Source organism: Scyliorhinus torazame, chromosome 25 (genome assembly GCF_047496885.1).
Source record: "Scyliorhinus torazame isolate Kashiwa2021f chromosome 25, sScyTor2.1, whole genome shotgun sequence".
Classification (NCBI taxonomy): Eukaryota; Metazoa; Chordata; class Chondrichthyes; order Carcharhiniformes; family Scyliorhinidae; genus Scyliorhinus; species Scyliorhinus torazame.
Window position 1 is genome coordinate 6,335,650 of NC_092731.1, and position 26,474 is coordinate 6,362,123.

At 48.0% G+C, this 26,474-nt stretch overlaps 2 protein-coding genes across 2 annotated transcripts in view; one reads left to right on the forward strand and one right to left on the reverse strand.

Moving 5' to 3' along the window:
* LOC140402268 (glia maturation factor gamma-like) overlaps nt 1-10,550 on the reverse strand; it is a 42,661-nt gene extending 32,111 nt beyond the window's left edge. The window contains exon 1 of the mRNA XM_072489907.1: nt 10,282-10,550. Within this exon, the coding sequence (XP_072346008.1) occupies nt 10,282-10,410 (129 nt within the window). The 5' untranslated portion in view covers nt 10,411-10,550. The remainder of the gene's footprint in view (nt 1-10,281) is intronic.
* The window catches only part of LOC140402267 (protein Smaug homolog 1-like), a 98,996-nt gene continuing 78,490 nt past the window's right edge, over nt 5,969-26,474 (forward strand). Inside the window, 3 exon segments of the mRNA XM_072489906.1 lie at nt 5,969-6,042; nt 21,898-22,364; nt 22,367-22,441. Of these exon segments, the coding sequence (XP_072346007.1) occupies nt 22,247-22,364; nt 22,367-22,441 (193 nt within the window). The 5' untranslated portion in view covers nt 5,969-6,042; nt 21,898-22,246.

Sequence of the window (26,474 nt, forward strand, 5' to 3'; positions counted from 1 at the left end):
CTGTCTCTGTCCTTGTCTGTGATTGGCTGTCGTGTTATGTGTGCTGATTTGTCTGTTGGTCTGTCTATCATGATGTGTGTGTTTGAATATCATGACAGCGATCAGGCTCCCTTTCAAAATGGCGGCCCCATCTCGGAGTTCAGCTCCCCAGTGCTAAACCAGTGAGAAACTCCCCAGGGCCCCAAAAAGTGACTAAGTGTCAGTGAATAGTGGTGGTGAACCCGGGCGGGAAACTCCCTGAAAAACCCGCCACAAATTAACTTATTTTTGGGAGAATCGCGCCCAATGTATAGTTTTCTCAGAGCCTAGGTGGAGGGACCTGGAGAACAGGTCGAGGAGGCAAAATCTGAGAATCGTGGTTCTGCCCGAGGGGGTGGGGGGCCCGAGACCGACCGAATGCTTTACAAAGATGTTGGTGGAGTTGGTGGGGGAGGGGGAAGGTCCCTCCCGCTATGAGTTGGACAGGGCACATCGGTCACCCAGGCCGCAGCCTAAAGTAAATGAGCCACCAAGAGCGGTTATAGTCTGCTCCCACAGCGACCAGGTGAAGGAGAAGGTTTTGAGCTGGGTGAAGCAGAGACGAGATGTGGGAAGTGGGAAGGTGTTGGTACACGAATACACCAAGACCTGACGGCGGAGCTGGCGAGAAGGCGGGCGGCCTTTGGACGGGCGAAGGCGGCATCGTATTCCAGCAGAGTGAGATTTGGAGTGGATTTTTATTTCGACACGGCGGAGGCCTTCGTTCAGGTTGGAGGGCTGGGACCGAGATGAGAGTTGGGATTTGGACTTGGTTGCTGGGGACGGGCTTTGTGTTTTTCTTATGGAGGGTTTTTTATTTGATTGGGGTTTTGTTTCTCTGTTTCGTGAATGGGGGAGGGGGGGGGCGTGTTTACATGTGTCCTGGGTTTGGGTTCCCTTATTTCCTCGTAGGTGCAGTTCTGTATTGTTTCTTGGTCAAGAGGAGGTGGGTTTTTGGACACGTGGGGCAGGGTTACTGAGGAGTGGGAGGCTCTGGCAGGGGTCACCGCACTAGGAGTGTGGTGGGGGAGGGGCCGCTGTCGTTGGAGCCTGTGTAGGAGCGGTTTCAAGAACTGTGTATTGAGTCAGCTTCCACGTGGGGTTATTCCCTGCGGCTCAGCTCAGTACCGAGAGGATCAAACACAACAACCTGGACAAGGTGGCTATTTAATCAAGCTTGTTACGTGTACACGGAGAACAGACTGGATATCAGCCAAGACCTGTGCTACCGAACAAAGACCCAAACACAGTAATTATACAACGTTTCAGGATTCCGAGAGGAGGGGGCAGATGTTTGACAAAGAATGGGGCGGGTCTGGCCGTTACGGGGCCGGTGACGAGAGCGAGCGTTTTCACACGCTTGAAGAGTTTAAATGTTGATGTGGTGATGCTGCAGGAGGCACATCTGAGGGTGAAGGACCAGGTGAGGCTTAGGAAGGTTTCGGTGAGTCAGGTGTTTCATTCGGGGTTTGATAGTAGAGCTCAGGAGGGGGGGGGGGTTACATTCTTGGTGGACAAAGGAGTGAGGTGCCAGATGAAGAAGGTGGTGGTTGATCAGGGAGGCAGGTACATGGTAGTGACGGGTGCGTTGGACGGGAGGTTGGTGGCGCTGATAAGCACATATGGCCCCAATTGGGATGATGCGGAGTTTGTGAAGAGAGCGTTGGGTGCCATCCTGGATCTGGATACCCAGGAGCTGATAGTAGGGGGGATTGGAATCGAGGGTGGACAGGCCCCAGCCGTGCTCGCTGATCCAATCGGCGAGGGCGGGAGGGGGGGGCAAAGTCACTGGCAGGGCTCCTGAGAGAGATGGGGGGAGTGGACCCGTGGAGATTTTTGCACTCGAGGGATCGGGAGTATTCGTTTTTCTCCCCGGCGCACAAGGTGTTTTCGTGGGTTGACATTTTTGGGGTGGACAAGACACTGTTGGCTGGGGCTAAGAAGTCGGCGTGCTCGGCAATTGTGATCTCGGATCACACCCCGTATTGGATGGATGTGGCTTTGGAGAAGGGGGTAGCCCAGAGCCCGGAGTAGAGAGTGTTATTGGCGGATCGGAGCTTCTGTAACCATATAAGGAAGGTGATTGAGAGGTATGTGGGGTTTAATTGCACAGGGAAGATCTCACGATCGGTGGTCTAGGAGGCTCTGAAGGCGGTGATGAGGGGGGAGGTGATCTCGTTTAAGGCTAAAGTGGATAGGAAGGAGAGGGAGGAATGCCAACGACTGATAGAAGAGATTTTGGAGCTGGATGGGAGGTACACGGGGGTACCAGGACCCTGTCTCCTGGCAAAGAGGACGGAGGTCCGTGTGAGGTTTGAGCTATTATTCATGGGGAAAGCGGCACGTCAGTTGAAAAGGGTGAGGGCGGTCTATGCATACGGGGAGAAGGCAGGGCGCATGTTAGCAGGTCAGCTCCACAGGGAGGTAGCGGCGAGGGAGATAGTTCAGGTGCGGGACAAGACGGGGAAGTCAGTGGTGCTTCTGCAATAAATGCTGGCCGAACTAGCGACGCCCACATCCCAAAAATGTTTTTTTCAAAAAAGCAGTTGATATTAGAAGGCTCAAGAGGGAACGACACTCTCAGACTGCTAGAAGAAAAGCCATACTATAAAGTAATGGTTTAGAAAACAGATGCTGGAAATCGAAAGTCCAACTCGTTAAGGAAACCAGAAAAATTAAGAGGCGTTTCCAAGGAGTCTGGAGTTAACGGAACAGAGGAAACAGGAACCAGAACTCATTTTTGCTCAGTTAAGTCACGGAGAGTTGGAAAGGCTGTGGGCCATGACAACCCAGAGAGATATCTGCGATAGTGCTAAGGTTTGTGAGCAAGTACAACAGTTTGGGAGACATTATTTGAAATAATTGTGGAAATTGGTGGCTGGACCGCAGAGTGTGTGTAAAAGCCTTTAAAATAAAGCAAGCCTGAGGGAGAGGTGTAAAATCTGAAAGTGAAACCTTGATGGAAACAGCAGAAGGAAAGCACAATTTAAAAGATTTGAAAGTGTGACTTTAGAAAGCGAAATTTGAAATCACTGGTGTGGAAACCGGACATCAATGAGACAAGGTGGCTCATGGGATAAGAATCATCTGGGGGCATTTTGAGGAGAAATCCACAGACACTCACTTGGGTTCAGAGAGGGGTGTGTCTGACCACAATCATCCTGTCTGATTGAAAGGGACTTTCTGTGTTAATGAGACCATTGTAGCTTAAGATGTACTTTGTAATCCATGTTAATATTAAAATCTGTGTGTGTAATTGTTAAGCATAGGGGAAGTAAAGGAATATTGTACAATAATTAAATGTTTTCGTGTTTAATAAAAAAAACAATTCTTGTTAAAACTAATTAGTGGTTCTGTGACTCTATCCCTCCACGTTTTATAAAATAAATTAAAGTTATGGTCTATTAAGCCAGGGTTACACTATGGGATCTTCTCTTCCAATTATAACACCAACTGGGGTCATAACACAACACAGTAGCCACTTCTCCCCACTTTCAGTTTTTGTACCCAATAAAATTCCAGAGCAACACTTTCTCACAAAGTGTAGAAACTCTCAAGGCCAAACGTGGGGTAAGCAACTGCTGATATGGTAAACTGCCAAATATCACATTTTCATCCTATCTGTGTCTGAATATTCTGGCTTATGGGCTGGATGTGAACCTACCAATGAGCAAGGTTAGGGCAAACAGCAAAACACATCATGGAGCAGGAGGGGATTGTTACAAACTGTTTGATAGAACAGTGTAGAGGGAGCTTTACTCTGTATCTAACCCCGTGCTGTACCTGTCCTGGGAGTGTTTGATGGGGACATTGTAGAGGGAGCTTTACTCTGTATCTAACCCCGTGCTGTACCTGTCCTGGGAGTGTTTGATGGGGACAGTGTAGAGGGAGCTTTACTCTGTATCTAACCCCGTGCTGTACCTGTCCTGGGAGTGTTTGATGGGGACAGTGTAGAGGGAGCTTTACTCTGTATCTAACCCCGTGCTGTACCTGTCCTGGGAGTGTTTGATGGAGACAGTGTAGAGGGAGCTTTACTCTGTATCTAACCCCCTGCTGTACCCGTCCTGGGAGTGTTTGATGGGGACAGTGTAGAGGGAGCTTTACTCTGTATCTAACCCCGTGCTGTACCTGTCCTGGGAGTGTTTGATGGAGACAGTGTAGAGGGAGCTTTACTCTGTATCTAACCCCGTGCTGTACCTGTCCTGGGAGTGTTTGTTGGGGACAGTGTAGAGGGAGCTTTACTCTGTATTTAACCCCGTGCTGTACCTGTCCTGGGAGTGTTTGATGGGGACAGTGTAGAGGGAGCTTTACTCTGTATCTAACCCCGTGCTGTACCTGTCCTGGGAGTGTTTGATGGGAACAGTGTAGAGAGAGCTTTACTCTGTATCTAACCCCGTGCTGTACCTGTCCTGGGAGTGTTTGATGGGGACAGTGTGGAGCGAGCTTTACTCTGTATCTAACCCTGTGCTGTACCTGTCCTGGGGGTGTTTGATGGGGACAGGGTAGAGGGAACTTTACTCTGTATCTAACCCCATGCTGTACCTGTCCTGGGAGTGTTTGGTGTTGACACATTACGACTGAAATGGAAAAGTATTTTCACTAAGAGCACTGACATCTCCCAATTGTATAAACCTGAAATCCAAATTACAATTTCTTATCAAATAGTTGTTTGATGGTACAGAGTATTGCTGAGAAAAAGGAGACTTTTTTAAGCTTTGACAAAAGCTCATACTCAATACTCAATTTACTCAATACTCAATTTCTTATCAACGCAGGCAAGTACAGCGGACAGTGAGTAACAAGGTTGTAACTCATTGGCGGAGATACGCTTATGCTTTGCTCTCACGTTTAATGTCATTATCTGGAATATGCTGAGAAAAAGAAAATTGTTTGAAGAAAAGATTGAGTTATTTCCACTTTCTATTTATGGTGCCTTTATGAAGAGCTAGCAGAGGTTTCATCCCCTCTCAAGGCCCTCGATTGGGTGGTCAGTGGTCCAAAATTTTTTGCACCTGGACAGATTTCTTACAAAGCCGGTGGTTACTTAAATGAACTAAATCACACATTTCAGATGATAAGAGATGGCGGAAGCTTGGGACACTTGTAGTGCTTTACATTGATTATAAAAGCATGATCTGCCAATGACCCTCTGCTCTGATTGTGTTTGGGGGCAGAGGATGTGGACAGGACTTGCAGTACGTCCAATCAACTTAGTTCAATAACGGGTAGCACAGTGGTGCAGCGGTTAGCACTGCTGCCTCACGGCACCGAGGTCCCGGGTTCGATTCCCGGCTTGGGTCAGTGTCTGTGTGGAGTCTGCACGTTCTCCCCGTGTGTGCGTGGGTTTCCTCCGGGTGCTCGGTTTTCTCCCACAGTCCAAAGATGTGCAAGTTAGGTGGATTAGCCACGTTAAATTACCCTTAGTGTCCGAAAAGTTTAAGTGGGGTCACTGGGTTACGGGTGTGGGCTGAAGTGGGGTGTTAATTCCAAGGGCCGGTGCAGACTTGATGGCCCGAATGGCCTTCTTCTGCACTGTAAATTGTATGATCCTGGCTCTGGGTCACTGTCCGTGTGGAGTTTGCACATTCTCCCCGTGTTTGCGTGGGTCTCACCCCCTCAACCCAAAGATGTAGGTGGATTGGCCACGATAAATTGTCCCTGAATTGGAAAAAATGAATTGGGTACTCTAAATTTATTCCTTTCAAATTTAGTTCAATAACAGAAGGCGCTATAGAAATGCAGGTTGTTGTTGTAATGGGCATGGCTGAGCAGAGCAGGACTGCAACTCCCGGCCTGCCCGGCGCCCAGCCGCCCTCCGCTTCCGGTACTCGGCCACGTCACCTCCCCACCATGGCAACGACGGCGGCGGGTGATGGACAGGCCGACCGGCCAATGGGGGCGCGAGGCGGGAGGGGCGACGGCCAATCCGCGGCGGCCCCGGCGGGCGCGTCAAGTGAGTGAGTGCGGCCGGCGGTTCGACTCGGCCCGATTCTGCCGCCCGCGCCCAGACCCGAGACCCTCCAGGTGAGGAGGAAAAACCGAGAAAATTCGACGGCGGACGGGTAAATAATGAATATTTGTGACTGAATGTCGGGCACTGGGCCGGGGCCTGTGGGGGGGACAGTCCCCCCCACCCTGAGGAAAGGTGCTGAGGGAGGAGGGGGTTCGCGGTTAGGCCCCGAGCATCACCTGAGGGGGAGTCTCTGTCCCCCATGGCGGCCCGGGGGGGGGTCTGAGGTGTTGGCCATTTCTCTGCTGCTGCCTGGAGTTTGGGGAGTGAGGGAAGGAGAAAGAGGGAGGGAGGGAAGGAGAAAGAGGGAGGGAGGGAAGGAGAAAGAGGGAGGGAAGGAGAAAGAGGGAGGGAGGGAAGGAGAAAGAGGGAGGGAGGGAAGGAGAAGGAGGGAGGGAGGGAAGGAGAAGGAGGGAGGGAGGGAAGGAGAAGGAGGGAGGGAGGGAAGGAGAAAGAGGGAGGGAGGGAAGGAGAAAGAGGGAGGGAGGGAAGGAGAAAGAGGGAGGGAAGGAGAAAGAGGGAGGGAGGGAAGGAGAAAGAGGGAGGGAGGGAAGGAGAAAGAGGGAGGGAGGGAAGGAGAAAGAGGGAGGGAGGGAAGGAGAAAGAGGGAGGGAGGGAAGGAGAAAGAGGGAGGGAGGGAAGGAGAAAGAGGGAGGGAGGGAAGGAGAAAGAGGGAGGGAGGGAAGGAGAAAGAGGGAGGGAGGGAAGGAGAAAGAGGGAGGGAGGGAAGGAGAAAGAGGGAGGGAGGGAAGGAGAAAGAGGGAGGGAGGGAAGGAGAAAGAGGGAGGGAGGGAAGGAGAAAGAGGGAGGGAGGGAAGGAGAAAGAGGGAGGGAGGGAAGGAGAAAGAGGGAGGGAGGGAAGGAGAAAGAGGGAGGGAGGGAAGGAGAAAGAGGGAGGGAGAAGGAGGGAGGGAAGGAGAAAGAGGGAGGGAGAAAGAGGGAGGGAGAAGGAGGGAGGGAGAAGGAGGGAGAAAGGGTGGGAGGGAAGGAGAAAGAGGGAGGGAGGGAAGGAGAAAGAGGGAGGGAGGGAGGGAAGGAGAAAGAGGGAGGGAGGGAGGGAAGGAGAAAGAGGGAGGGAGGGAAGGAGAAAGAGGGAGGGAGGGAGGGAAGGAGAAAGAGGGAAGGAGAAAGAGGGAGGGAGGGAGAAGGAGGGAGGGAGAAGGAGGGAGGGAGGGAGAAAGAGGGAGGGAAGGAGAAAGAGGGAGGGAAGGAGAAAGAGGGAGGGAGGGAGAAAGAGGGAGGGAGGGAGAAAGAGGGAGGGAGGGAGAAAGAGGGAGGGAGGGAGAAAGAGGGAGGGAGGGAGAAAGAGGGAGGGAGGGAGAAAGAGGGAGGGAGGGAGAAAGAGGGAAGGAGGGAAGGAGAAAGAGGGAGGGAGGGAAGGAGAAAGAGGGAGGGAGAGAAGGAGAAAGAGGGAGAGAAGGAGAAAGAGGGAGAGAAGGAGAAAGAGGGAGGGAAGGAGAAAGAGGGAGGGAAGGAGAAAGAGGGAGGGAGGGAAGGAGAAGGAGAAAGAGGGAGAGAAGGAGGGAGAGATGAAAGGAGAAGGAGGGAAGGGGAAAGAGGGAGGGAAGGAGAAAGAGAGAGAGGGAGAAGGAGAAAGAGGGAGGAGAATGAGGGAGGGTGTTTGGGCAAATGGATGGAGACTGAGGGGTGTTGGCAGGGGGAGGAGAATGAGGAGTCAGGGAGGGTGTTTGGCAGAGGGAGGAGAATGGGGGAAGGTGTTTGGCAGAGGGAGGTGAATGAGGGAGGGTGTTTGGCAGAGGGAGGAGAATGGGGGAGGGTGTTGGGGAGGGAGGAGAATGAGGGAGGGTTCAGTGTTGGGAAGGGAGGAGACTCTGGGTGGGAGTTTGGGGAGGGAGGGGATTAAAACAATAAACATTTCATGTCAAGTGTGTGTGTGTGGGCTCCTTCACATTTTATAATTTATCTCCCATTCGCACACCAAATAAAACCCACCCCAGCCCCAATAAACCTCTTGACTGCTGGCCGGGAAAGCCTTAGCCATGGGTATGTATATAGAGCTTCTCTCACTCCATTTGGGGCTTCTTCCCTCCTCTTCCACTCTAGGGGCGACTAGGGGCTTTTCACAGTAACTTCATTGAAGCCTACTCGTGACAAGCGATTTTCATTTCATTTTTCATTTCATTCTGTTTTTCTTTAATTCTGTGGTCATTTTTGTTTAAAATCCGAAACACAGTGTCTCTGTCTTCCTCTCTCTCTCTCTGCCTCTGTCTCTCTCTCTGTCTCTCTCTCTCTCTCTGTTTTCTCTCTCTCTCTGTTTCTCTCTCTCTCTGTGTCTCTCTCTCTCTCTCTCTCTCTCTGTGTCTCTCTCTGTCTCTGTCTCTCTGTGCCTGTCTGTCTCTCTGTGCCTGTCTGTCTCTCTGTGCTGTCTGTCTCTCGGTGTCTGTCTGTCTCTCGGTGTCTGTCTGTCTCTCTGTGTCTGTCTGTCTCTCTGTGTCTGTCTCTCTCTCTGTGTCTGTCTCTCTCTCTGTGTCTGTCTCTCTCTCTGTCTCGCTCTGTGTCTGTCTCTCTCTCCCTCATTCCTCTTGAGCTGCCCCCTCTTGCATAGAGGCACACTGAAGGGTAAGGAGGCAAATTCACCACGAAATAGACCTGGTGCGATGTTTAACGAGGGGACTGCATGACCTGGCTGGGGCTCTTCATGCACTGGTTTCAGATTGTTTTGCTGCTTAAAAAAGAACTGATCCTTTCCTATTTATAATCTTGGGGCGTGTGTGTGCCTGTGCTGCATCTACCTAAAAAGTTATAAATATCGGCGTGTTGTGGTCTTCGTACCCACCCGTGTGCGATTAATCTCAAAATTTAATTGTGCATCTGTCCGAAATGTTGCATGCATGAGTTAGTTGTTCGATATGGTAAACTGTTGACTTCTCTTGTTTGGAACATTTTGGCATGTTTTGATGTCAAGGTTAATAGATACTGAAAGCTGATGAATGCTAGATTTGTTAAGAAAAGCAACCAGGCTAAATTTATTAATACAATTTTTGTTTTGTGTGGTTGCCGAACTGTGCAACCTATGAGTTACGTGTTGCTATCGCCCACTATTACCCGATAATTTGAATAATGAATTAGCAGCTGATGAGGAGAACCGTTTCCCTCCACCCAAAAGGCTGTTTTTCGAATTGCGTTGGCTTCAGTTTATGGCTGTAATAACTACTCTTGAGCATTGTGACTCGAGAATATTTATTGTCTTTAACTAAAGTAAATTTTGCATGTGCCAGGTGAGGGTTAATGCTGGGTGATGTTATTCACGCACCAGATGTCACCAAGCGATTGCAGATCAAAATATACAGTGAACCCCCTCTCTTGCACCCCTCTCTCTCCTGCCAAACCTCAGACTCCCAGAGCAGTTCCTCTTGCTTCACCGATCTGTCATTTAACATTTACCGTTCCAGCTGTCCTGTGCCCACACTTGTTCAGATTTTGTCTTGATGTAAATTCATTGCCCGGGGGGGGGGAGGGGGGGGGGGGAGTTTTGGAGGGAACTTTATTCTTTAGCAGCAGACGGGACAATTTGTTTTGAATTTATTAATTGACACAGGAACATAGAAAAGAGGACCAGGAGGAGGCCATTCGACCCTTTGAGCCTGCTCCACTATTCATTATGATCGTGGCTGACCATCCAACTCAATAACCTGATTCTTCCCCCGAGCTGTTTATGAAAACGTGCAGCGTTTTGGTCTCAACTGCTTTCTGTGGCAGTCAACTCCAAAGGCCGAGTTTATTAAGGTTATTTATTTTACACCTAATACATTCTACTTATAGATGCTGCTTCTGTTTTTAGCCAGGTGCCTATTTTTTTTCTGTGTGTGAGCCTTTGCTGCAGTTATCCTCAGCTATTCAACTGTGTGAGGTCTCTCGGTTTCCGCAGCAGGAGCAAGATTTCTGACTGGTCTCCTTGTCCGAATCCAGAGGCATCAAAGTGAATTTTAAACAGCCCTCTCCCACCATTTCACCATGGGTCCAAACTTCGGACAATAATTTAAAAATTATCCTCATGAGAAAATGCAAGTAATGTTGTTATGCATGAGTGTTAGTAGATATTCAAGGGGTGGGGGGGCATTTCTGGCAGAATAGTGTACAGCTAACTGAGATTCAAGGCAGTGATGAGAACCAAAACTTCTGATATTTAAAACATTGTTGTTTTGTTTATAGCTTATCTCCCCCTTCACCCCCAGCTTTTCCAACCTTCCCATACCCCCTACGTTTGGACACCAGGCATTATCAGTACTCACCCATCCATTCTTCATCACTTCAGTCTGTTCCATTGGGTGGTGGGTGATGAGCCTGATTTTTTTTAAACTTTGATCGCTTTTCAGCATGTCGAAGGGGCGGGTTGCCCTTGGTGGGATGATGAGCAGCATTGCTGTGGCTGGTTTCTTCGTCGCCCCTCAGCGAGGGAAGCAAAGGCTAGCTGTAGCACCATTATTGTTGCCTCCCGTTGCGATGACAAGAAGATAAGAGCTTGGACGTTCTGCTTCTGTATGGCTTAGTTGCACAACAGGACAATTTGCTGTAGCAGCTGACCTGGCTTGGTTGCTTTGTGGAGCATGTCAGTCACACTGTCGGAAAATGTTTTTTTATCCGGAGTTATTTGTAGGTGAGGAGGTATTTAAAGGAAGCCTTATGTATTGCTAGGAAATATTTTAAACCTCCCATGACAGCAGAATGCAGAAATACAACAGGTTCCATGAAGCTGGAGTCATTTTTTTTTTTAGTGTTAATCTGATTCTTAAAGTGTGGTGGTAGCCTATGTGTACCCTATGATTCATGCTACAGTGCTCGTGTCATGCACTAGGCTGTGTGGACATGAATGGTTTGATTTCTGACCTGTGTTGATAGGGGACTCACTCTGGTTGGGCTGGATATCTCTGGACCATAGGAAGGAAAAGGTAAATGGGGTTTCTGCTCCTGATCGTGATGCAGGAACTAACCCTTGCTGCAAAGCGTGTGGAAACGGATATGCTGTTGGTCCTGAAAGGTTGTCCAGTCTCATGACGCAGACTGTCTTGGCTGGATCTTTGGCGAGGTTCCAGAGCTTGTTGGTGCTAGCCGATTGTATTGCAGAAGAAAGAAAGACTTGCATTTGTAGAACACCTTTCATTAAAAAATATATATTTATTAAAGTTTTTTAACACAATTTTTCTCCCATACAAACAATAGCCCCCCCCCCCCGTAACAAAAAAAACGAGAAATCGCCCAGAGCAAGATGTATTCATGGCAAAATGATACATTTACACCGCTTTGTACACTGGCCCTCACCCATACGTGCCAGTTTCCCCAACCCTTCATGTTATCTCTTGCTCATTCCACCCTCCCAGGCAGTCCCCCCTTCTCCCCCCCCCCCCCACCCCTCTCAGGACGTCCCCCCCCCCAAGGTTGCTGCTGCTGCTGACCGACCTTCCTCTAATGCTCCGCGAGATAGTCTAGGAACGGTTGCCACCGCTTGTAGAACCCCTGCGCAGACCCTCTCAAGGCGAACTTAATCCTCTCCAACTTTATGAACCCAGCCATATCATTTCTTCAGGCCTCCAGGCTGGGGGGGGCTTCGCCTCCTTCCACATTAGCAAGATCCTTCGCAGGGCTACTAGGGTCGCAAAGGCCAGAATGCCGGCCTCTTTCACCTCCTGCACTCTCGGTTCGTCCACTACTCCAAATATTGCTAGCCCCCAGCTTGGCTTGACCCGGACTTTCACCACCTGAGATATTGCTCCCGCCACTCCTCTCCAGAACCCCTCCAGTGCCGGGCATGACCAAAACATATGGACATGGTTCGCCGGGCTCCCTGAGCACCTTCCACATCTGTCCTCTACCCCAAAGAACCTACTCAACCTCGCCCCCGTCAAGTGCGCTCTGTGGACCACCTTAAATTGTATCAGGCTGAGCCCTGGCACACGAGGAGGAGGAATTAACCCCTACCTAGGGCATCAGCCCACAGACCTTCCTCGATCTCCTCCCCCAACTCCTCCTCCCATTTACCCTTCAACTCTTCTACCAGCGCTTCCCCCTCTTCTTTCAACTCCTGGTGTATTTCCGACACCTTGCCCTCCCCGACCCATACACCCGAGATCACCCTATCTTGAACTTCCTGTGCCGAGAGCAACGGGAATTCCCTCACCTGTCGCCTCACAAAAGCCCCTTATCTGCATATATCTAAAGGCATTTCCCGGGGGGTAGAACACCTTTCATAACCGCCGGACGCTTCAAAGCTCTTTATGGTGTACTTTTGAAATGTAGTCACTCTTTAATATAGGAAGCATGGCAGCTAATTTGTGCAGTAAGAAGTCTTACGACCCCAAGTTAAAGTCCAACAGGTTTGTTTCAAATCACTAGCTTTCGGAGCTGCTCCGAAAGCTAGTGATATCGAAACAAACCTGTTGGACTTTAACCTGGTGTTGTAAGACTTCTTACTGTGCTCACCCAGGTCCAACACCTGCATCTCCACATCATAGCTAATTTGTGGACAGCAAGCTCCTACAAAGAACAATGTGACCATCATCACGCAATCTTAATTCAGCGATGTTGGTTGAGGGATAAATATTGACCAGGATTCGGCTCTTAGGGTCTTCTCACCTGAGCATCTTATCTGAAATGTGTACCCGAGTTAGTGCATTACCCCCTGGCATCGCACTGCGTGCGTGTCTGGATTTGGTCTCAAATGTTGGGAGTGAAACCTGAATCCACAACAACTCTCCGATTCAGGTGAGAGTGTTACCCGCAGCTGAACAGACTGGGGCACTGGGAGTTGAATGGTATCATTGATGGTGAGAAGTTGATTGTGTTTGGTTTTCCCTTGGTTAATAATGCATGTTTGCAGACAGGCTGAAAAGGAACTACAGTGGGGCAGATGAGAAAATTCCCATTTCTAATTAGGGGTTTCAGAAAAGTATTTTGAAGTTAATTTAGCTGAAGGTGGTACTCATCCCATCTGATCACCGAGGCTATCACCTTCCCACCGTAAGCATCCAAATTGAGCCCAGAGTCCTTACCTGACCCGATGCCAGCTGTTAGTCACCCACGGCATGAAGAGCTACCAGGTGGCCTGTTTAAGATTTGCCCTTTGTAAATGTGAAGTTGCTTCCTGCAGAGAGCAGACAGGACCTCAGCACTAACCCCTAGGTTAGCCCATTCAGTGCTTCTTCCTCATACTCTATGTAATTACATCTCAGCCTTGTGCAGTTGAAGAGTCTGAGTGACCAGCTTTTATTAGGGTATTACCACTATCTTTAAACAAATATGCTGAAAATGCAGTAGGTCAGTCGGCAGCTGCAGAGAGGACAGATCAATTAATGTTTTAGGTGTGTAGTCTACTTTGTCTTGAAGTAGATTTCACACCTGACATTTGAACTTCTCTGTCTTCTCCATTGATGCTGAGTGATCTTCTTCTGTTTGTTTCAGGTTTTCATGTCTGCAGTATTTTGGACTTTTTCCACATTTTATTTACTGGCTTCCCAGGAAGCGGTTAAGAACAACCCAATGAGGACCCTTGCTCATGCTTTCGGTTTTCCCTCTCACAGGAGCAGAACCGAGATTAGCAATTCAGTTGTGTTAACACTTTACTTCAAGAAGGAGTAGCTTCAAGAGAAAATTGAAAGGGTTGCAGCTTTCGTGAGCATCAGCAGCTCAGTCATCCAAGTGACCATTCTTTATCAGTATTGATGGTGAATGTTCGGCTGTTATTGGAACAATGCTCACTCCTGCATTGTAACCTCGGTCTCCCGAGGATCTTACGTTGGCCCACCCTATTTTCTCAAACTTCTGCAGTCCTCGACGACAGCATCCAAAATCATGGCGTCAATTTCCATATATATGCTGATGGTACCCAGCTCTGCCTGTTCTCCACCTCTCTTGACCTTCTGCCTCTGAATTGTTGGCTGCTTGGGTGAGCAGAAATTTCCTCTGAACAAATATCGAGAAGACTGAGGCCCCCATCATAAACTCCATTCCTTTAACTACTGACTCCATCCCTTCCCCTGACAACTGCCTGAGACTGAGCCAGATTGTTTGTAAACTTGGTGTTTTTTTGCCCAAGATTTAAAAAAAATTTAGAGTACCCAATTCATTTTTTTCAATTAAGGGGCAATTTAGCGTGGCCAATCCACCCACCCTGCACATCTTTGGGTTGTGGGGGTGAGACCCACGCAAACACGGGGAGGATGTGCAAACTCCACACGAACAGTGACCCAGAGTCGGCGTAGAACCTGGGACCTCGCTGCGTGAGACAGCAGTCCCTTTTTTGCCCCAAGATGAGCATTCTCTTGCACATCTAAACCATCACCAGAACACTTTTTTCCATCTCTATAACATCGCTTGACTTTGCCTCAGCCTTATTTTTTAAAATAATAATCTTTATTCGTGTCACAAGTATGCTTACATTAACACTGCAGTGAAGTTACTGTGAAAATCCCCCAGTCACCACACTTGGCGCCTGATCCGGTACACTGATGGAGAATTCAGAATGTCCAATTCACCTAACAAGCACGTCTTTCGGGATTTGTGGAAGGAAACCGGAGCACCCAGAGGAACCCCACGCAGACATTGGGAGAGCGTGCAGACAGTGACCCAAGCGGGAATCAAACACAGGTTCCTGGCGCTGTGAAGCAACAGTGCTAACCACTGTGCTCCCGTGCCGTTATGGAGCAGGCTGAATGGGCTGTATGGTCTCCTGCTCATATTTCTTGTCTGCTACTGATATTCTCATTTATGCCATTGATACCTCTGCCCTTCACTGTTCCAATGTACTAGCTTCTACCCCGCTGCCCACTTGAGGTCATTCTAAACTCTGCTGCCTACGTCATAACTTGCACCAAGTCTCCACTAACCATCTCCCTCTGCTCATTGATTGATTTACATTGGCTCCTAGTCAAGCCACGCCTCGATTTTTCAAATTCCTATCTGACCTTTTCCCTTCCCTTTCTCTGGAATTATGTTCAGTCCTGCAACCAGCCTGGATCCCTGGGCTCCTTCCGTTTCTGGCCTCTGTGGCAACCTGATTTTCGATTCCCTGCTTGGGTCACTGCGCGGAGTCTGCACGTTCTCCTCGTGCCTGCGTGTGTTTCCTCCGGGTGCTCTGGTTCCCTCCCACATGGCCCGAAAGACGTGCTTGTTAGGTGAATTGGGCATTCTGAATTCTCCCGCTGTGTGCCCGAGTAGGCGCCGGAGTGTGGTGACTAGGAGGTTTTCACAGTAACTTCATTGCAGCATTAATGTAAGCCTAAAGATTATTACTATTTTAATTGCTCCACTATCGGCAACCATGAGTTGAGCTGCCTAGATCAGAAACTCTGCAATTTCCTCTTTATATCTCCCTGCCTCTTCCTTTCTTATCTCCTTTAGATACTTCTAAAAAATATCCCTTTGACCAAACTATTGTTTTTCTGCCTTTCTATCTCTTAAGCAGCATATTGTCACTTGTTAATATGTATGTATATATAATGCCTCTGCAGTGTTTTGGGAGATTTTATTATGTTATAGGTGCTATGTAAAGTGAATAGTTGTTATAAGTATCCAATGATGATTTAGATATTCTGCAAGTTCTGGTTTTGTTTTGAGGTTAATGAAACAAGTGACTTGTCTTTCAGTAAAAGGATTTAACTGTCAATACTCCCCTCACCCCTCCTGAAAATGGTGACTTTTGGAGTCCAGTTTGCTCCTACTCACCAAGTGCCAATTCACATATCAACCCAAGTGACAACAGGGTATTTAATCTTGGAGGACTTTATGCAGGGATCTTATCATCGCCTAATGTCCACACCTTTTCCAAAAGGTGTTACTGGATCAGGAGGAGGAACTGTGGGAATTTTCTCTCTTCTCTAGCCTATGGTCACTTGAGGTCATTTGTAGTGCTTCTTCCTCCTTCCTTGCTCAGACCAGGATCTAATGTACAGCTGATCTGTCATTTAGTACCATACTTTGTAGTGTCATTGCCCATTGAACAATGAAGTTGACAGCCTACAGAGATCTATAAGGACTGTTGTATATTAAGCGCTTGTTGAAGTCATAGAATCTCTACAGTGCAGAAGGAGGCCCATCGAGTCTGCACCGACCCTCCGAAAGAGCACCCCACCTAGGCCCACACCCCCGCTCAATCCCCGCAACTCCACCCAACATTTGGGGCAATTTAGCACAGCCCATCTACCTAACCTGCACATCTTCGGACTGTTTGTCATTTAGGTGAGATCGAGGTTGTTGGTATTTTCTTTGTTGTGTTACAGAAATGCTCGAAAGAAATGTTTGAGCGTTTCTTGCCATTACTCAACTTCTCTCCACCTATCACCATCCATTAGCTGAGGGGCAGGTAGACAGCATCCTTCCAGGTCCCTGCCATTCTCAATTTGGCCTTTTTAGTACAGTGAGCTTTGCATCATAGTTCTGTGGATCCTTAAGATCCCTAGGTAGAATTGCTGGTGGAGAAGTATGTGTGGAAACAGTTGAAGTCCTAGGAACTGTTTCCTTGCCTCCTTTTTCAGTTTTGAAGTGAGGTACTTTGCAAAGCATCTGCCATCCATGTCCATGAAATAGGAGTGTTGAGTGCTTTGGAGTTATTTTTTAAACTGTTCTGTAAATTGACCAGGAGGAAGTATGCCCCAAGTGATTTTGGACAATCCTCTCCTCGTGTGATTGAAATCTTGAGGTTTGTATCGGAGCTATTCCATGGTCTGTCATTCTGATTTTGTCCCTCCTCCCGCATGCTCCTGTTACGTTGGTACCAGGTTTCTCTTGATACCTTGATAAGTTTCTCTACTTTCATGTATCACCCTGCACAGTAAGTATCAGTAGGTTGTTTGACTGCAGGAGAAAATCGTAGCTGGGCCTAATCCTGTCTTTATTCTTTCTTGCCAGAAGGGTCATGATCAAGAGTGGAAGACTTGACTTCCTGTCTTTAACACGCCATCCTGCTCTCTCGGACAATGAAACCAATCATTGCACAGTGCTCTGATTGTGACCAGTGGCTTGGCATAGACCAAGGATCAAGCTTTGAATCTTTTGCTCAGTGGAGCGTCGGTTACCACCTTCACCAGCTGAACCGCTGTGGATTATTTAGTTTTTAAAATCTATTTAAAATTCACTTGGAAGTCCTAATTACAGCAAAATAGACTCTAAAATTAAGCCGGGCGCTTTCCCCTCCCAGTCAGGTCTCTGAATGGCGAAAGGCCTGTTTCCTTTAAAGCAACACTGGTCAATTGATTTGCAATGTGATTTTATACAGATTCTCTTTCTCTGTATCCAGTGTGTGCAACACTGAGTTGTACTCTTTGAATTCTAATGAATGCCAGATGTAGGTAGCTGAAGGGATGATGTCATATGCTGATGGAAGTTAACTTTTGGCTTAATAGCTGCTCCAGATGGGGCTGGGGGGGGTAGGTGTGAGGTGGGGTGGGTGAAAAAATATTGTTTCATGGAAGAATTCTTCTTGCTGGCAGTTGTGTACACTCATTCAGGAGCGATTCACTGAGTTTGTTTTCTGTTGTCTTCCGTGTATATTCCAAAAGCTTGTTAACTCAACTATTCAAAATTATTGATATGCTGAACACTGTATCTACACAGCTGATTGCTATTTATATAGAGCATTTTTTTGTGCCGGTGCATTTTGTTATACCTAGATCCTCTCCTTGCATTGGGCAGCACGGTAGCGCAGTGGTTACCACATTTGCTTCAGGGTCCCTGGTTCGATTCTGGCTTGGGTCACTGTGCGAGTCTCCACCTTCTCCCTTGTCTCTGTGGGGTTTCCTCCCACAGTCCAAGGATGTGCAGGTTAGGTGAATCGGACATACTAAATTGCCCATAGTGTTCAAAAAGGTTTAGGTGGGGTTACTGGGTTGTGGGGGTGGGGTAGAGGTGGGGGCTTCAGTGGCTTGGTCTTTCTGTTGTGGACTCGATGGGCCAAATGGCCTTGTTGTGCACTGTAAATTCTATGTCTATTGTTTTACAAGCTTTCCAAATCCTGTGAAACTCCCCTTCACCACCCTCCGCCCCACCACCATCTCCCTCAACAGACATGTTTCCTATTCTTGTTGAGCCCTTTGCTTAGTTGTACCCTATGATGTCCTGGGTGCAATGAAAAAAATTGTCATAAAGGGAATCGGTGATATAAATTTAAACCATCAGGTTGCTCCATTTTTTTTCAGTGGTATGTTGGATGTAATTATAGTTACATTTGCCAGAAAATGCCAATGTGTATTTTCGCGAGTAAAGTTCCAAATGCCTGAAAAGTCATGCTGACATTTCTACCAGTGTCAGTGGTGAAGTAAAGTATGGCTGCACCTGTGCCCATCCAGGTAGTGAACTGTGAATTTATGCCCACAATTCTCCGCGCAGCTGCTGTTGTGTATGTTAATACATGTTGTTGCAGGGCTGGTGGTGCCCAGCAGAGTATGGGGAGTTATAAAAGCAAAATACAGTGGGCGCTGGAATTTGAAATAAGAACAGAAAATACTGAGAGGGCAACAAGATGACAGATGAGTATAATGTAGGGAGGTGTGAGGTTATTCACTTCGGTCGTAAGAATAGAAATACAGACAATTTTTAAAAAGGTGTAGACCTTGTAAGCACTGATGTTCAAAGATTCTTGGTGTGCTTGCATGAGGAATGCAGGAAGTTGGCTTCCAAGTGCAGCAAGCTATTAGCAAGGCAACTAGGTTGGCCTTCATTGTAAAGGGTTGGAGTGACAAGAAGACTGAAGTCTTTGCTACAATTGTACAGGGTTTTGGTGAGACCACATCTGGAATATAGTGTGCAGTTTTGGCCTCCATATTTAGAGGTCCATTACTAAAGATGAGATTGCAGAGTACTTGGAAGTGCATGATAAAATAGGACTGAGTCAGCACGGCTTGTCGAGGGTAGGTCATGTCTGACAAAACTGTAGTTCTTTGAGGAGGTAACAAGGAGTTAGACAAAGGAGAACCAGTGGATGTAATTTATTTAGATTTCCAGACGCCTTTGACAAGTGCCGCATAAGAGATTGTTAAATAAGTTAAGAGCCATGGTGTTAGGGTAAGATACTGGCATGGATAGAGATTGACTGGCTGGCAGAAGGCAGAGAATGGGGATAAAGGGGTCTTTTTCAGGATGGCAGCTGGTGACAAATGGTGTGACTCTGGTCTGTGCTGGGACCACAACTTTTCACAATATACATTCGACCTGGAAGAAGTTTGCAGATGATACAAAGATATACAGAAGGACAGGTAGTATTGACGAAGCAGGGGGGCTGCAGAAGGACTTGGACAGGCTAGGAGAGTGGGCAAAGAAGTGGCAGATGGAATACAATGTGGAAAAGTGTGAGGCTATGCACTTTGGAAGGAGGAATGAAGGCATAGACTATTTTCTAAATGGAAAAAAACTTAGGAAATCAGAAAACACAAAGGGACTTAGGAGCCCTTGTTCAAGATTCTCTTAAGGTTAACGTGCAAGTCCAGTCGGCAGTTAGAAAAGCAAATGCAATGTTAGCATTCACGTCAAGAGGGCTAGAATACAAGAGCAGGGATGTACTTCTGAGGATGTATAAGGCTCTGGTCAGATCCCGTTTGGAGTATTGTGAGCAGTTTTGGGCCCCATATCTAAAGAAATGGGTGTTGGTCTTGGAAGGGTCCAGAGGAGGTTCACGAGAATGATCCCTGGAATGAAGAGCTTGTCATATGAGAACGGTTGAGGATTCTGGGTCTGTACTCGTTGGGAGTTTAGAAGGATGAGAGGGGATTTTTAAAAATATATTTTTTATTCTCCTTTTACAAATTTTCTCCCAAATTTACACCCAACAATAAACAATAATCAGTAACGAATGTAATGTCAATCCCCATATCAATAACAACGATCCCATCCTCCCACCAACACCAGACATTAGCCTGCAAGATGAGAGGGGATCTTATTGAAACTTACAGCATGCTCCAAGGCCTAGATAGAGTGGATGTGGAGAGGCTGTTTCCTCTTTTAGGAAAGCTAGAACCAGAGGACGCAATCTCCGACTAAAGGCATGATCCTTTAAAAACAGTGATGAGGAGTAATTTCTTCACCCAGAGGGCGGTGAATCTGTGGAACCTTTGCGCAGACGGCTGTGGAGACCAAATCACTGAGTGTCTTTAAGACAGAGATAGATAGGTTATTGATTAATAAGACGATCCGGGATTATGGGGAGAAGGCCGGAGAATGGGGATGAGAAACATATCAGCCATGATTGAATGGCGGAGCAGACTCGATGGGCCGAATGACATAATTCTGCTCCTATGACTTATGGCCTTGTATTTAAGAAAGGGAATTTTGCATTGGAGGTAGTACAACACAGATCCCTGGGATGAAGGGGTTGTCCTATGATGAGAGGCTAGTAAATTAAGTTTTATAATCTCTGGAGTTTAGAAGAATGAGAGGGGATTTCATTGAAACCGATAAAATTCTGAGGGGCTTGACAGGGTAGATGCTGAGAGATTTCTTTCCCATAGGTCAGAGAGTATAAATCACGGGCGGCAGAGTCTCAGTACAAAGGGGGCGATTAATTTAGACTGAGGAGGAGGAGAAATTGCATGACTCACAAGGATTATGAATCTTTGGAATTCTCAACCCAGAGGGTTGTGGATGCTGCATCATTGAGAGGCTGAGATGGACAGACAGGTCTCTGAGGAATTAAGAGGATATGGGGAGCAGGCGGGAAAATGTGAGTTGGGTCAGCCATGTTTGTATTGAATCACGGAGCAGGGTGGGCGGGCTGAATGGGCTACTCTTATAAAAAAATTAGAGTACCCAATTCTTTTATCCAATTCAGAGGCAATTAGCGTGGCCAATCCACCTACCCTGCACATCTTTAGGTTGTGGGGGTGAGACCCACACAGACACGAGGAGAATGTGCAAACTCCACACGGACAATGTCCGTAGAGCGAGAAATGGTTAACATTTCAGATCCGATGACCTTTCATCACGACTGAGAAAAGTTAGAACTGTATATAAGTTTTAATGAGTGAAAGGGGGGAGGTTGGGGTAAAAGAAAAAAGGAAGGTCCGTGATAGGTCAGTAGGACTGGAGAGATTAAATGAAAAAGGGTCCAAGGCCAAAGGGAATGATAAGTGACCCAAGGAAAGAAACAAAGGTGTCTAGAGGAGGTGTTGAATGGCAGACTGATGTACCGATGTCTTCCAAGAGCACAAACACAAGTTTGAGAGCAAGTAGGGAATTAAACTGATCGGTGACTGGAAACTCCGGGTCATGTTTGTGGGCTGAAAGGAGTTGCCCCGCAAATCAGCCGTTCTTGTTTTGCTCTTATGTGGCCAATCCCTGACTCTTGACTTTGTTATCGCGTGATCTGCTGAGCATGTTCCAACGTGATCTGAATTTAATAAACTGGGGGTGTGGTTTAGCACAGTGGGCTAAATAGCTGGCTTATAATGCAGAAACACTGCAGCAGCGCGGGTTCAATTCCCGTACCGGCCTCCCCGACAAGGCACCGGAATGTGGCGACTGGGGACTTTCGCAGTAGCTTCATTGAAGCCTACTTGTGACAATAAGCGGTTATTATTATTATATGTGGGTGGGCAAGAGAAGCATGTGCGAAAGACACACCAGTGTTGGAGGGACATCCAAATGTTCTCGCTTTGTGGCCAGTGTTGGAGGGACATCCAAATGTTCTCGCTTTGTTGGTTTCCACTTTTAGTTACAACACTTTAGGAAACTAGAGTAATTCTCAATTTATTGCATCATGGCTTATTCAGACCAGTTTCGGCAGGTACCCGAGAGCGGGGTGTACAGCACAGTCTGTGGCCAAGAAGATGGGATTAAAGTGAATTGTAGAAAACTGGCTCAAAGGACTGCTTAGGAAATGTGAATTTGGTATTTTCATATTTTAATAATTTTTGTTTTGTTTTCAACAGTGACGACATGAAACCGTAACTGCAAGAAGAAAGGAAAAATGAGCAAGAGCTGAGCTTTCAATAACCGATTGCCAGAAGTTGCTTGGTGTTGTTTCTCCCATTCGGTTGCCAGTGTTGACAGTGATTCTCCTGGACTGCTGTGTCTGGGGGTGTGTGGGGGGGAGGGGGGTGTTGGTGGAGGAGGAAAAGGGAAAGGCGATATTGTATCACCCCAAAATGTTTGGACAGAAAAGACACCGGCTCTTACAAAGTCGATAATCTTGCCACCCAGGCTGAAAACATGTGACGCCCTTCTGTCGTTCTGGAGCTCGAGGGAAAGAGGGACAGATAATCGTGCAGGCTTGCGATCATGATGTTTCGGGATCAAGTTGGCGTGCTAGCTGGGTGGTTTAAAGGGTGGAATGAATGTGAGCAAACGGTGGCCCTATTATCTCTGCTGAAGAGGGTCAGTCGGACCCAGGCTCGCTTCTTCAGATCTGCTTAGAGCATTCGCTGGCCGACTGCACTGACATCCACATACTAGAGGGAGAAGCCAATGATGCTGGTGAGTCTGTTCACCCAACCTGGGCCTCAATCTTATGAAATTTATGATAATTAAAATAGTTGTCCTTTGATGTTTTAATGAGAGTTGGGTGCTTTGTGCCCTTGCATTTTGCAGCAGGATTACTGAGTGACAATTGGCAGTGGAAACTGCTCTAACCTGAGGACGTGGAGGCTCTGATTACCATATTCCCACTGGTGGTTCAGTGGGGAGCAGCTAGCCTAACACATTCCGTTCATCGAGCCTGGGACTTTCCTGTCCTGCTGACTGTTCCACCTGGCTAGTGCATTTACTAGCTGAGTTGTTTGGAGCCGAGACTGAGTATTCACACACCTTGACCTTTCAGTGTTTATACTTGAAAATGCATGCGTCCTTTTGGTGCAGTGGGTTTCGCAACCCACCCCACCCCCATCCTCTGAGCCAGAAGTTGCAGGTTCAAGTCCCACTCAGGTCTTGGTGGCCAAGGAAGGTGTGACCATAACATGGCCACTCTGGTTGAGTATCAACTTGTAAATCCATCTGACACATGCCATGGCAGGCGGTAAAGCGGGGGAGATTCATGATCAGTCATCTATTGGAAGGAAAATTGGAGCCTTTTCCATCACCAAACATAACTCAGTTGGCTGGATGGCTGCTGTGGGTCAGTTTGGTGCCTGGCGTGGATTAGGAACCTGCCTACTTGCTCTACCTGTGATGGAGGTGGCACAATGTGGTTCAGACCTGCCTTCGGGCAGAGAACTGAAGAAGTCAAATATGCTGTTTAGCAGTAGTAACATGGAGATTTCAGACAATGGATTCTGGATTGAGTAATGGATTGACTGTGTTGTTAATGTAGAATGTCTAATACAGAACAGAAATGACTTTAAAGAGCATGTGAAGTAGAGAGTTGACGCATTTGTGACTGAGTGTCAGTAGTGAATACTGAATATAGAAAATAAGAGCAGGAGGAGGCCATTTAGCCCTTCGACCCTGCTCCTACATTCATTGTGATAATGGCTGATCATCCAACTCCGTAATCCAGTCCTGTTTCCCCCCGCCCCCCCCCCACCCCATATCCTTTGATCCCTTTAGCCGAGATATATCTAACTTGAAAGCGTACAATGTTTTGGCCTCGACTGCTTTCTATGGTAACAAATTCCACAGGCTCACCGCTCTCTGGGTGAATAGTTTTTTCCTCATCTCAGCCCTAATGGTTTTCCCTGTTTCCTTAATCTATAACTCCTGGATTTACCTCTCTCTCTCCTCTCTTTCCCCCCCCCCTCCCCCCTCTCATTCTTCTGAACTCTAGCGAATATATCCTAACTGACTCATACTTCAGTCCCCCCATCCCAGGAATTGAATCTTCGCTGCACTCCCTGTACAGCAAGAGCATCCTTCCTCCAATAAGGAGACCAAAACTGCACACTATCCCAGGTGTGGTTACACTAAGATCTGTTATAATTGCAGCAAGACATCCCTGCTCCTGTAGTCTAATCCTCTCAGTATGAAGGCCAACATACCATTTGCCTTCCTTACTGCCTACTGTACCTGCTCTTTCAGCGACTGGTGTACAAGGACACCCAAATCTCATTGCACAATCCCCTTTCTCAATCTATAGCCGTCAGATAATCTGCCCTCCTGTTTTTGTAATAAAGTAGATGACCCCACATTGATCCACATTATACTGCATCCACCATGCACTTGCCCACTCACTCAACATGTCCAAATCACACAGAAACATCTCTACATCCTCCTCACAGCTCATCCTCCCACCCAGCTTTAAATCATCTGCAAATTTGGAGATATAACATTTCGTTCCCTCATCTAAATCTCCGTGTATCTCTCTCTCTCTCTCTCTCTCTCTCTCTCTCTCTCTCTCTCCCCCCTCTCCCCCTCTCTCTCTCTCCCCCCCCCCCCCCCCTCTCTCTCTCTCTCTCTCTCTCTCTCTCTCTCTCTCTCTCTCTCTCTCTCTCTCTCTCTCTCTCTCTCTCTCTCTCTCTCTCTCTCTCTCTCTCTCTCTCTCTCTCTCTCTCTCTCCTCTCTCTCTTCTCTTCCCCCCCCCCCCCCCCCCCCCAAACCAACTGGGGCATCCAGGCTATCAAGGAACCGCCTCACGCCCTCATTCCCCACCGGAGGCTCGGAACTATACAGTCCCTGATAAAAGGTTTCAAATACCCCATTCACTTTCAGTGACCACCTCACACCCTGAATCTTTCATCCACCCATCTCTCTTGCTGCGCAAGCATCCTGCTGGATTTTCCCCAATACTCGTGCATTGCCCCCACTGGCCCACCACAGTGGCCCCACCGCCTTCCCATAGACATCGGCTCAAACTCCATTTGGGGCTTCTGCCTCTCCTTCAGCACTCCTCCTCCGGTGCCGGCGGCTACCTCGAGTCGACCTCCAGAATGGCCTCCATCAATCTTTGTCTTTCTTCCCGCTCCACATTCTCCATGTGCGCCCTGGTTGAAATAAACTCTCCCCTGACCACCACCTTCAGTGCCTCCACAGCGAGACTTCATCGCTCTTATTGAGCTTTGCATTGTTGCATATAGCCACCCTTATCTTTTCACAGACCCCTTTATCGACCAACAACCCCACATCCAACCTCCACTGCGGCGCTGGAATCCCTTTTCACATGAAGGTCCACCAGGTGCGACGTGTGATCCAACACCACAATCGCCGAATATTCCATCCCAACCACCCCCACCAGCAATTTCTGTCCAGGACAAAAATATCGATCCGGGAATACATCTGGTGCACTTGCCAAAGTAAAAGAAAATTCCTTTGCCTCAGCTACCAAACCTCTACAGGTCCAACCCTCCCATCCACTCCATAAACCCCAGCAACACTCTCGCCATCACCGACACCTTCAGAGACTGGACACGACCGATCTACCCTAGGATCAAGAACCGTATTGAGGCCACCCCCCAATAATCAGCTGGTGTGTGTCCAAGTCCGAGACCTCCACCAGCACCCTCTTCATGAAATCTGCATCGTCCCAATTGGGGACATATATATTCACCAGCACCAAGGGCGCACCCTCCAACCTCCCGCACACCGTTATATACCCATAACTTCTGCCCCCATCACCCCCACACTTTGATGCCTCTCCAACACTGCTTCCAATGTTGAAAGGGCAAAACCCACCCAAATAATTCCACTTTAGCACAAATAAGCTAAACAGTGGATAATATACACAAAGCCAAACAATACGTGTCTACGCCCACATGTTAGTTCCCCATTCTATCTCCAGTCCGCTTCACGTTGAATCTCCCCAAAATTTAATGTCCTCACAAGCCCCCCAGTCCATGGTCTCTCCAGCGCTTATTCGCCTCCTCCAGCATATCGAAGTGGTGTTCCTGTCCCCCATGCGTGGTCCACAACCAAGCAGGATATAAACCCCCGAAATAGGGCTGCCTTGACCTTGTTGAACCTGGCTCACCGCTTGGCCAGCTCCGCACCCAAGTCCTGGCAGATGAGAACCTCGTCCCTCCCAGGTACACGCTCTCATCTCCTTCGTCCACCATAGGATCTTCTCTTTATTCAGAAAATCCGACCTCAGGTGTGCGACCACTTACTCCCTGGCTGCCCCCGGAGTGAAATCTGGCAACCACTAGCCTGCCATTTCTCATTTATCCTCCCTTTTGTTTTTTATGATTTTGAAAAGAATTGATTAGATATTGGCGGCACTGCTGCCTCATAGCTCCAGGGACCGGGGTTCAATTCCAGCCTCAGGTGACATGCTGTGTGGAGTTTGCACTTTCTCCCCGTGTCTGCGTGGGTTTCGTCCGTGTGCTACGGTTTCCTCCCACAGTCCAAAAACGTACAGGTTAGGTGGATTGGCCATGCTAAATTGCCCTTAGTGTCCAAAAAGATTAGGTGGGGTTACTGGGTTATGGGAATAGAGTGGAGGTGTGGGCTTAAGTAGGGTGCTCTTTCCAAGGACCGGTGCAGACACGATGGGCCGAATGGCCTCCTTCTGCACTGTAAATTCTATGATATTCACGAAAAAAATTTCCACTAGCAGGACAGTGCAAAGAGGACATATCAAGAG